Here is an 11,929-nt window from a genome sequence, read left to right on the forward strand (position 1 = left end):
ACCTGGGAATTTTAGAGCTGCAAAAGATTTTTGTATCATTATCAGTGGTTAATTCCTCAGATTTTTACTTTATTGGCTTCTTGAAGAGTGGAAAACATGGGTAAATTAGGCAGCACATGGAAAATAGTCATGGCCTCTTATTGACTGGAATTCACGGCAAGCATAACCGATAAAAGAAAGAGAGAGTGCTCTCTGTAATAAAGCATTTAGGACTGCTGGCAGATTCCCAAAAAAAGAAAACACATTAGCAGGGTGTAGATGCACACCTAGCAGGAGGAAATGTTAAACAGAGCTTTCCTTTCTATTTTCTGCCATTTGTCCAACAACTTTTTATGTTGCCTTGTGTAGAAAATGGGAAGAAATGGGGAAAGAAACAAATGCTTCTGCCTCCTGCAATACTGGAAGTCCTTGGAAAAGTTGGGTCCATTCACTGGAGCTTCAGCCTTGATGAAACACAATGGCTCAAACTGATCATTTAGCAGCCGAGTAGAATACCCCATCCGCTCCCTGGCGGAAGTGTAGCTCAGAAAGTACATAAATAACACTATAAGGGATGTAGAATGATTGTTTTGCTTTGCTTTGAATCAGATGAGCTGAAGGAGTATGTGATCAGTCGCTTGAAAACCTATCTCTGGGGGCTGATCCCTGGAGGATATGCACTTAGACTCTTACGGGAGACCTTAGACAAATTCCTGCCACCGAATGCCCACGAGCTGGTGTCTGGAAAGCTGCACATCATCCTCACCCGCCTGCACGACTGGAGATGTGTGACAGTGTCCGAGTTTGCTTCAAAGGAGGAGCTGATTCAGGTGGGAGCAGCCACAGCCACCCCGTGAGGGAGGAGCTGGGTGACATTTGCTGCCTGGCCATGGCCCACAGCACAAAACCAACAAATGGTTTGGGTGGGATGGGACCTTATAGTTAAGACCTCTTTCTTAAACTTAAAGAACTCATCCAGTTCTACCCTGTCATGGCCAGCGACATCTTCCATTGTCCCAGATTGGTCTCAAACCCCACCAAACCTGGCCTTGGATGCTTCCAGGGATGGGGCAGCCACAGCTTCTCTGGGCAACTTCTGCAGAGCCTCAACATTCTCATGGTAAAAAATATCTTCCAAATATCTAAATCATCCCCCTTGTAGTTAGAAATCATTACCCAATGCATTATCCTAACAGGCCCTGGAACACTCTAGTACATGCCATGATATCCATTCTTGCCTTGTCTGAATACAGACAAGCTAAAATAATGTTAAAATATCAGATATTTTGAATGCTGTCTGACTTATCCTGAACATGCAGAGAGCAATTTGAGGCATTTCACAGGTTCCCTTCCTACTTCTCTGCCGTGGCTGTGGGTATCAGACAGGGCCTGGTGCCCATTAGTCAGTGGTGCCCACTAACCCAGCTGAGGGGCCCTGTTTTGGCACACACAGATGAGCCACCCCTCCCAAAGGTAACAGTTTCTGTGGCCTTTTGCTCACCTCTCCCATTTCACCCACAGGCTATGACGTGCAGCTCCTTCATCCCGCTGTATTTTGGGGTTTTCCCTCCAAAGTTCCGTGGAGTGGTGAGTAGCTTTGTGGTCCGGAGACCCTATCCCAGCTCAGGCCAGGGCTCCTCCAGCCTCTGTCTTTTCTCCACTGGTGGCATGAAGGAAGTTTCCACCTGGGTTTGACAACAACGTAGCTCAAGGCTGGGCTCCCCCAGTGTCTGCAGAGGGAGGAACAGATCCCCAAAATCTGATCTCACTGCAGACAGGACTGAGCTTCTCACTGAATTGTCCATTGCCCCTCTCCCTGGGCTTTCCTCAGCTCCCTTCTGCTCCCCTTTGCTCCCAGTTTCATTGCAGCAGCTTTTTGGGGGAAGGCAGTAGGGCAAGTGCGCACCTGCAGCAGTGGAGCAGCGGGTGGGGCAGTTCCCTGAAGGGGATCTGTGGGAACCCTGAACCTCAGCCTGGTGTGGGCCTGCCTGGGGAACAAGGCCCCCGTCTGCCCGTGTGAACAGCCCTGGGAAGGCTCAGGGCTCCCTGTTCTGCCTCCCAGCGCTACGTGGACGGGGAGCTGGCCATGTGGAAAGCCGACTTCGTGTCCCGCAGCACCATCACCATCTCTGCCTTCGCTGGAGAATACGACATCTGCCCCAAGGATGGCCCTGCTGCCTTCCTGACCTTCCAGCTCTCTGACTGTATCCTACAGATCTCAAAAATGAACATTTGTCGCCTACAGCACATTTTTCAGTTTCCCACTCGTCAGGTGAGCAGCTCCTCCAGGTAGCCAAAGCCATGAGCCCCCTGCAGCAGCCCAGCTGCCCTGACTGCCACCTCCCCTCACAGGTCATAGATCGCTTTTATATCCAGGGCTACCAGGATGCGATCTGCTTCCTAAAACGACTGAGTAAGTGACTGCAGGAGGGGACAGGTAGCCTGGGGGCTTCCCTTACATCCTTGGTGCGCTGACACAAGGAAAGAGATGCTGTCCCAGAGTGACTGGGACAGACAAATGCCTGCACTCCTGGCACTGCCACGATTCCTTGAGTCCTGGTGGCTCCTGAAGCTGCCTCTGGAGCCACACTCCCCTTTTCTCTGCCACACTGGGCATGACAGAGCTTTTTCCCAGGGAACACAGGTCCCAGGACCTCTAGACTCAAAGACAGGCTCAGGTGCCCTGGGTGGTGTTTGATCAGCCCCTGATGCACAGAGCAGCAATGTTTGGTGATCCCTGAGCCCTGGGGTCATCGGTGTCCCTGATTTCCACTCAGCCCAGGTCATGCCTCACACGGCTGCAGACCTGCCACGTGAGCAACAAGCAGTGAGAGCTGCAATCTCTTCCCACCAGGGGATTTCCAGGTGAATTACTTTGAGGGCTTCACACTTTCATTGGCCCAGGAGGAAACCCTGCACCTGAAGCCACCACTCAGGGGTCTTCACTCCAGAGCCACAGACCATGAGGAGGACACCAAAAAGAATCCAGGGATCAACAAGGCAGTGGATGAAGAGGAATAGGAAGCCCCACACCACCTTCCCCACCCCCAGGAAGGTAAAGAACCAGCACTTCCTTTACCCCATCAATTTTCATGTGACACCTGCCCTGGGCTGTCAGTGCCCACAGAGGCTCTGGGACAGGTGGGAACATCAGCAATGGGAGAAAGTTCCCTCTCGGGTCAGGGATTACAGGTGAGGCCTCACACTGAGCCCTCACCCTCGATTTGGGTCAGCATTGAGGACTTCCTTGGTGGCTGGCTCAGCAGGGCTCCGTGGAGAAGGAGCTCTTTCCATGCAGAATGCCATGTGTTCACTCACCCAGTGAGGTAAGAACAGGTTCTGCCCACACCTCCCTTCAGTAGGGCTGTCTCAAGGGTTCACGCTGCCTTGGCTGTGCCAGACAAATGCAAATTTCTCCTTAGGAACTCTCCATGCAGCCAAAGAAATACTTATTGCAAGGAAAGAATATGAGAGCTCCAGGTAAACATCTTGCTATATCATTTTCAAGCAACACAAGGCAAGTTTAAATACAAAAATTTTTGTTTTCAGCAATCATATTCCAAATAATGCCCGCTCCCATTATTTTGCATGGAAAACCAGTAAATCTTTATCATTTCAGTTTGCAATTTTTTGTTTAAAAAAAATAGAAAGAAGCATCTGATTAAGTGCAATCTTTCTTTCAATTTTACTTTTTATTTTCTCTTTCATTATGAATCTTTCAACATTTCAGAATTGATCAGATTAAGTAAAATTACACAGCTTTTTCAACAGGACAATTCTTTAAATGTAGCCACATGAATTAAATGAAAAGAGATGAAAGACACAATGTGCTATATCTAGAAGGTCTAGAAGAAATGAGAAATATAAAGGGGAAAGACTAGGACCATTACCATTCCAGATCTAAAAAGTAAAGTTTGGAAAACATTAAATGGAAGGAAAAAAGATACTTCCTTTGAGAATAAACCAACTCTCAACCCACTAAGAAATGCAGGACACAGTGTTAGGCTGTAGAAGTTGCTTCCCTGGTGGCTTTTTTAAAGGCTCCATCACTCTGAGCTTTGAGCAGCTTGTGAAAGCAACAAGGTGGAAATGAGGTTTCTCTGGGAGCTGGGCAGCTCTGGGCTATCAGGAATCTCTGCCTCTGCTGTGCAGCTGGGCCGCAATGTTTTTGACCAGTCTCAGGAGAAAACTTCCTCTTGTGGGAGGAGTGAAGGCTCATTTGTTAGGCCAGAGAGCAATCAAGGGCTGAGTCCAGGCTCTCCATCTCCAGAGCAGAAGCACATCAGATTTTCCAGTTCTGGGAAGCAAAAGCAAAAGCCCTACTGATCAAGGCCAGGAAAAGGCTCTTGCACTCTTTCTCTGTGCAATGCCAGAATATCAGTGATGCTGCCACAGCAGCAGGGGGATAAACTGGGGAACAACTTGTACTTGATTTCCTGGACAAGTGTCTGCAGCCTGCAATCCCACGAGGCTCAGGCTGCACTAGCAGCTCATCCACAAGCACTTGCAGGTTATCCGTGTGCCCAGCAGGACAAGTGCACAAGGAATTGCACCCTCCTTAGTGCCCAGACTGGAAACAGAGGCTGGCATGAAGCACCTGCAGCCCACAGCCAGAGCCACAGGCAGGACTGGGCACGTGCTTGGCTTTGCTGCGCTCAGTTTCACACATCACGCTCAAGGACTCCTCCCTCTAGACCTGCAGTGGGATCCAGCTCCAGAGGGAGGAGCTCTGCTGTCTTGGCTTGTCTCCAGACTCTCATCCCATCCACCTCAGGCTTCACATTTCTGATGAGGTTGAAGGCAAATGAGACAAGCAACAGGTCAGGGCTACAGGTGTAATACTCTGAGGATACCAAAACCGGCTGCCATGTAGACAACAGGAGGAAGGGAAGCAGCTCTGACTGGAATCCACTTTGTCCCACAGGATCTGCCAGAGGTGTCTGTCAGATTGACCAACGTGGTTTTCTTCCCTTTAGGACCAGGCTGAAGAGCATTTCTGAGCCAGCTGCTGCCTTTGGCCCCAGTTTCTGCTTTCAAGAGGCAATGAGCAACTTGGAACCCAGCCTGAAGGCTGAGCCTGACCTGCCCCAAGGAGCACATGGACTGTGCCAGCAATGTCTCAGCACAGGCAGGGCCACTGCTCCCACATGATTCCCATGATCCATCCCTAAAGGAGACATTCCAGGCTGCTTCTATCCCCACTGTGTGCAGCTGGGCTTCCCACTTTGCTTCCTTGGGGTGAAACAAGCTCCTGCACAAGATGATTCCAAGTCTATGCCAAACTTTGCCTCTAGCCACTGCCTCTGGCAAAGCCTCCATTGCCATTAGCTCCAAGCTCATGTCTCCAAGAGGAGACAGCACCAGCTCTGCTTGCTTGAACAGATGAGGGATTAATAAAGCTAAATCTAGCTGATCGGAATACTCAATTCTGTAAATATTTATTTCTTCCTCATTCCTGCAGGTTTGGAGCAGGAAGATCCTGCTCTGAGACTATTTTAACTTGGGGGCTCCTCGCAGATTGATTTTTCCTAAAGTTCTCAAAGCTTTACAATTGTTTATGATCAAGCACCACATGGGGCAGGTGAGATACACTGGGCAGTTCAAACTGTGCTCCTGTTTGTGGCTGAGGTTTGTAGATACTTTTACTAGATTTGGAGGTCCAATTCCTCGATGAGAATTTTCTTTGGAGGATTTAAATGCCCATTTCCATAGGGTAACTGCCTCAGTCTGACTGAAATGGTAATATCCTGCCTGGGGGTGGGGATGGTGCTTGCAGCTGCCTGGAGAAGGAGCTGTTGGATAAGTGGGAGGGAGCAGAGGTGCAAAAGCAGGTGATGGGCTCATTGTCCCTGCCTGGGGAGGCCTGAGTGTCTCTGAGCATTCCACTTTGCCCTGTGGCAGGAACAGCTGATTTGAGCAGCCTGCTTTAGGCTGCTGTGCTTGAGAGGTGTAAATCCATCCACGATGGTTCAAATACAGGAGCACACAGGATCCAAAGCAAATGGGATAAGACGGCCCATAAAAGTTACAAGGGAACTGGAGCACCTCTCCTATGGAAACAGGCTGAGAAAGTTGGGGCTGTTCAGCCAGGAGAAGAGAAGGTTGGATGGACACCTCACAGCCCCTTCCAGGAGCTGAAGGTGCAACAGAGAAGCTGGAGAGGGACCCTTCATCATGAACTGCAGGGACAGGACACGGGTCAGTGTCTGCCCACTGCCAGAGGGCAGCGATAGATGGGCTATTGGGAAGGAATTCTTCCCTGGGAGGGTGGGCAGGCCCGGGCCCAAGGTGCCCAGATCAGCTGTGGCAGACTCTGGATCCCTGCAGTGTCTAAGGCCAGGTTGGACGGGGCTTGGAGCAGCCTGGCATAGTGAAGGTGCCCCTGCCATGGCAGGGGGTGGCACTGGGTGAGCTTTGAGGTCCCTTCCAACCCAAACCATTCTGAGATTGTGTGATCTACTTTTCAAGTATCTTTCTGGCATAATACTGTGTTCCTAAGGGTCCACATATGCTAAGGAATCTCTTCTAGGCTGAAATTCACTTGTGTCTACACAAACAGCTTCCAGCTGAAAGTGATCTGCTCAAACATCTCCTTATCCTCACCCTATGGCTGTAAGTGGAAGAAGATGAGAAGGTGTTTGTGACAACAGGCCCAGCTTCATCATCTGTGACAGACAGGATCTCCGCTGAGCAGAGAGAATGTAACATCATGGGGAAAAAAAAGTCTTAATTAATAGCAATCACCACAAATTGCCCAGGTTTCTAAGGACTCCCATGATGGATGCCCAGGGCCAAGGCTTGCTGCGGCTGCCATGTTGGCAAAGGAGGAACAGCAGAGCCCTCAGTGCCCAGGGAGCAGGAACGGCCAAGCCCTAAGAGCCCTGGAAATGGGAATGTCTGAACCCTCAGAGCAATGGGAGTGGGAACGGCTGAGCCCTCAAAGCTCTGGAAATGGCAACGGCCAAGCCTGCAGAGCAACAGAGGCAGGAACGGCAGAGCCCTCAGACTAATGAAGGCAGGAATGGCCGAGACCTCAGTGCAACGGGACCACAAATGGCCAAGCCCTCAGAGCAACGTGTCCAGGAACGGCCAAGCCCTCAAAGCAACGGGAACGGCTGAGCCCTCAGAGAACTGGAAATGGAAACGGCCGAGCCCTCAGAGCAACGGGGGTGGGAGTGGGAACGGCCGAGCCCTCAGAGCCCAGGGAGCGGCAACGGCTGAGCCTTCAGAACAATGGGGGCAGGAATGGGCGAGCCCTCAGAGCTGCGGGAACGAGAACGGCTGAGCCCTCAGAGCAACGGGGGCGGGAACGGCTGAGCCCTCAGAGCAAGAGGAGTGGGAACGACTGAGCCCTCCGAGCCACGGGGGCAGGAATGGCCGAGCCCTCAGAGCAACGGGGGCGGGAACGGCTGAACCCTCAGAGCAACGTGGACGGGAACAGCCGAGCCCTCAGACCCTGGGAGCAGGAACGGCCGAGCCCTCAGACCCTGGGAGCAGGAACGGCCGAGCCCTCAGAGCAATGGGAACCAGAATGGCCGAGCCCTCAGAGCAGCAGGAGAAGCGAGCCCTAACCAGGGGCATCTGAACCCAGGAAAATGGGGTTAATCCTGGGAATAGCGACTAATCCAGAAAATAGAGATTCTCCTGGGAGCACCTGGAGCAAGAGCGGGCTGGATGGGGCTTGAAGAAATCTGATCTAATGGAAGGTGTCCTTGCCCCTGTGAGGGGGTGGAATGAGATGAGCTTTAAGGTCCCTTCCAGCCCAAATCATTCCATGATTTGATGATTCCACAATTTGGAGAAGCATCATCTTCCTGCTGCTGAGCAGCAGCCCCTACAACAGAGACTCCCAGGCTATGACTTGGGTAAAAATCAACTAGGCTGAGCTTTTTCCTTTGTTCTTTAACCCAACAGTCCAGCTCTGCCTGTATCCCACAGGGCTCCTGCTTGGCTCTGATGTGTAATTATTTCAGGGCCAGGTTGGACAGGCCTTGGAGCAATCTGGGATAGTGAAGGTGTCCCTGCTATGGCAGGGTTGGAACTGGATATGGTTTAAAATTTCTTCCAGGCCAAACCATTCTCTACTACTGGAATGTCTTAGTGGTATTACAGGGTCATCCTAAGGCTCTGGCAAGGCTAAGGAATCTCTTCTGGCTTGAAATGAAGCTGTGCCTGCCAGAACTCCTTCCAGCTGGAGGTGATCTGCTCCAACATTTCCTGGTGCTCTCTGCCCAAGGGTGCAGCTGAGCAGGAAGGTCTGTCCTGCAGAGCCCTGCCCTTGGCTGGGAGCACCAGGCACTGCTCCAGAGCAAGGTGAAGTCAAGGTGCTGAAGTCGCTGTTTCATCACCGTCAGGGCAGCTCCCACAGCTGCCCTGGGCAGTGACATCATCCCCACATGTCCCCAGATGAGGTGTTTGTCACGGGAACAGGGAAAAGGTTTCTCTCCCTTATGCTAAACCTAGGATAGGCTGGAAGTCCCTTTGCCACACTCCTGGTAGAAGGAAAGGTAAGTGTGGTGGGGCACTTTCGAGGAGCTGCCAAAGCCACAGAAATACCAGTTAGTGAGGCAAGGTCCAGGGTGCGTCATTCCCACTCCTTCCTATTTAGAAGAATGGTTGTCAGTAACATCAGCGGCAGAAACGCCGCTCATGTTGTCAACTCAGCTAAAATCTGTGTCCTGGAGGGCAGGCAAGGATGGGAACGTACTCCCTAGACCAGGGTCAGCCCTTCCTGCTCAGGAGGCAGCCAGTGGAATGTGAGGACACATGGAGCATCCAAGAGGCAACTGAGGAGCCCAGGTGAGCACACACAGGTGAGCAAAGACCCAGCATGGTGAAGCTCAGCCCCCTGCAGGAGCCACTCCTTTATTCTGCTCCCGTTCCAGTGCACTAAACTGGGGAGGTGCCATGGAAACTCCTTGATTAGTCACACACACTGTACACAGAGGGTGTTTGGCCTGGTAAAACAACAGACTTAAAACACAGGGCAGCACTCAGGGACACACACAGCCACTGTCCCATCCTGGGGCAGGGCAGAGAGGGGACAAGAAACACCTTCTGTATTTCCACAGCTGCATTTCCCAAGCACTGTTTATGCCACCTGGCTCACTCCTACTCACATCACCTGCATTGTTTCTTTCCAAGCCCCAACTTTTGGAGCCCTGGCTACCTCACTCTGACACAAACTGCACCCAAATACATTTTTCCTAACTCCTTGCTCCTTTCCAAGGACACCAGGGACAGTCCATGACACTACCTCCTCAGAGGGAATAAGCAGGTGCACTCTTGGCTTCCCTCTGCTGTTCCACAATAAACACTGTTTACTTCTTGGTGCTGCAAGATTGGGTAAGAAGGTAAAATAAAGGGATTTACGAATTATATCAATATTACACAGGTGCAACTAAGAGTAAAGCATGGCCTGTGTGGCGTGATCCATGGGTTTGGTTTGGGATTGGAATGGCAGAGCTCTCCAGCTGGATTGGGAAAGCAGTGCAATAATGTGTCACATTTCTAGTTCCTTCTCATGCTGCTGACTGAGGGCAGGAGGCTTGAACCCAAGGCTTGAAGCACTGGCAATGCTGCTGCTTCTACAAGGCTGCCTCTGGTATTTTCCCCAAGCCATGCAAGTGGGCATAAAGGTTGTCCTTAAGCTCAAGAGCTTTGTGTGCCTCACCCATGCTTTCCAAATGCCACTTCCCTCCTGCACCAAGAGCTGCCTCTGAAGTTGACTCTTCTCTTTGCAGTCAATTCTGAGGGGATCCTTGCACTAAAGAGGAGCTGGGAAATGATTTCCAGTACATTTGTCCTCTTGATTAGGCATGGAATCTGTTTCTTCCTCTTGTCTCCAGTCTTCAGTTTTATTGTGCTGCTCAGCAGCAGGACCTGCAAGGTGTGTGAAGGAGCTCAGTGCCTTGGCTCCACTGCTGCCATGTGGAATTGGGGCTGGATTGACCCTGGGCTGATGCTTTGGGCTCAGTGGAGCCCACAGCCCTGCCAGCCCCAGCATGTCCAGCACAGCTGCTCTGTCACCCTCAGGGCTGTTTTGCAGTCCCCTCACAGAGATCAGGGCTGCATCCAAATCCCTCCAGCACTGCCCCAGCACATGGCACGAGGGAGAGAAGCATCTCCTGGTGGCTTTGGAAGCATTTTACCTGAGGATGGTGAGTAGAATTACATGTATATCAGAAGAGGAGTGTCCAAGTTGTTCTTGTCTGTGCTGGCCACTCGCCTCTGCCTTGCCCCGCTCTCAACACTGCTTTTCCCACTAGCACCTTCCCAATGGCTCACCCAGCTGCAAAGCTAAGAAGGCTTTGCATTTCTCCATGGATAACCAATAAATCTCGCCATTTGTCAGATTTTTTCCCCCTTCTTTCCTTCTTTACTGACTTGCTGTTCTACTGTTACCTCGGCCATGTAGGAGGCAGGTGAAAGCACGGGTTCTTACCTGGACTCTGTATTTTCACCCCTTTGTAAACAAACTTAGTCCCTGAATTTGTGAAACAAGGAAAACAACTTAGGTTGTGATCTATTTAGTATCCCAATCACCTGCTCCAAATACTCTCGTTATTTCTCTAGTAATGCAGCCACCTTCTCCAATCCATGTGATGGGGTTTGGCAACCTGTTGCAAATGGGGCAAGAGAGTTTGGAGCAGCAGCTTGCAAGACTCTTTTGTACCAGGGAATATTTGCAGGTTTCTACTGCCCAAGAGGCTGGAATTTTGTGCTGGAACCCCAGGGTATCGCTGAAGCAGTTCAGCACTTTGGGAAGCACCTTTTCCCTCCCAAACACATCGTCCTAGAGCCTCCGGACCCCTTCGGCTGCTCCCCCAACACGTCAGTGTGACATGTGGCTGTCCCCATCGCCTGGGGCTGCCAGTGCTCACCTCAGGCACCACAGGCATTGCAATAATCTTATTTTAATGAGCATTAGGACATCACATCATCCACTTCTGCCCACTGCTGCCATTTCACTGGACCTTTGGCTCAGAGATTTATGCCAAACTGAGGCATATAAGACTCTGAGAGTGAGGTTGGAAAGAGAAACACAGCTGAGGTTTGCCTGGCTCTGGAAAACCCAAGGAAGCTGTTGGGCAGCTGTTTTCTTCTTGTTGGGGTTCTTGGAGTTAGCAGAGATGCTGAAAATAAGTGGAAAAGAGGGAAGACCTTACTCTATACTGTTTAGAGGATGTGGCTTCATGATTGTATACCAAGCTGGAGTGTTTTCTGCTTTGCAGGAATTATCTCCTGACATAATGAAATCTGCATACAGGATCTATGGAGCATCTTCAGGATCTATTATAACTACACTCGGATTGTGTGGATGTGATGTGGGTAAGGGCTACAGATTTCTGTTTCTTTCTGTCTAAAGAGATGGAATACCTGGGAATGTTACAGTTGCAAAAGATTTTTGTATCATTATCAGTGGTTAATTCCTCAGGTTTTTACTTTATTGGCTTTTTGAAGAGTTGAAAACATGGGTAAATTAGGTAGCACAAGGAAAATAGTCATGGCATCTTATTAACTGGAATTCAAGGGAAGTTCAATCCAATAACAGAAAGAGAGGTGCTCTCCGTAATAAAGCATTTGGGACTGCTGGCAGATTCCCAAAAAAATGAGGGGGTAGGAAACATATTAACAGGGCATAGATGCAGAGCTAACACAAGGAAATATTATACAAAAGCTTCCTCTCAATTTTCTCCCACATGTCACACAACTTGTAAGATGCCTTGTGCAGAAAATGGGAAGAAATGTGAAAAGAAAATGGAACATTTCTGTCTCCTGCAATATTGGAAATCCTTGGAAAACTTGGGTCCATTCACTGGAGCTTCAGCCCTGATGAAACACAATGGCTCTTAAATGAGCATTTTGCAGCCCAATAAAATACCCCTTTCCCAGGTGGAAGTGTAGCTCAGAAAGTACATAAATAACATTATAAGGAATGTAGAATGAT

General features: G+C 50.2%; 1 protein-coding gene across 1 annotated transcript; it reads left to right on the forward strand.

Moving 5' to 3' along the window:
• The first annotated feature begins 560 nt into the window (after nt 1-560).
• LOC141725230 (omega-hydroxyceramide transacylase-like) lies at nt 561-3,000 on the forward strand. Its single transcript, XM_074527933.1, has 5 exons — nt 561-809; nt 1,501-1,566; nt 2,042-2,251; nt 2,332-2,392; nt 2,834-3,000. The coding sequence occupies exons 1-5, from the start codon at nt 561-563 to the stop codon at nt 2,998-3,000; spliced, it is 753 nt and encodes a 250-aa protein (XP_074384034.1).
• Nucleotides 3,001-11,929: the final 8,929 nt, after the last annotated feature.

This window comes from Zonotrichia albicollis, chromosome 28, assembly GCF_047830755.1.
Source record: "Zonotrichia albicollis isolate bZonAlb1 chromosome 28, bZonAlb1.hap1, whole genome shotgun sequence".
Classification (NCBI taxonomy): domain Eukaryota; kingdom Metazoa; phylum Chordata; class Aves; order Passeriformes; family Passerellidae; genus Zonotrichia; species Zonotrichia albicollis.

Excerpts from the sequence above, each read along its gene's own strand:
- LOC141725230 (XM_074527933.1), top strand. The coding sequence starts at position 561 with ATGATTGTTTTGCTTTGCTTTGAATCAGATGAGCTGAAGGAGTATGTG. Across the intron at positions 2,252-2,331 it reads TTCAGTTTCCCACTCGTCAG|GTCATAGATCGCTTTTATAT; the intron begins GTGAGCAGCTCC and ends CTCCCCTCACAG. Across the intron at positions 2,393-2,833 it reads CTGCTTCCTAAAACGACTGA|GGGATTTCCAGGTGAATTAC; the intron begins GTAAGTGACTGC and ends TCTTCCCACCAG.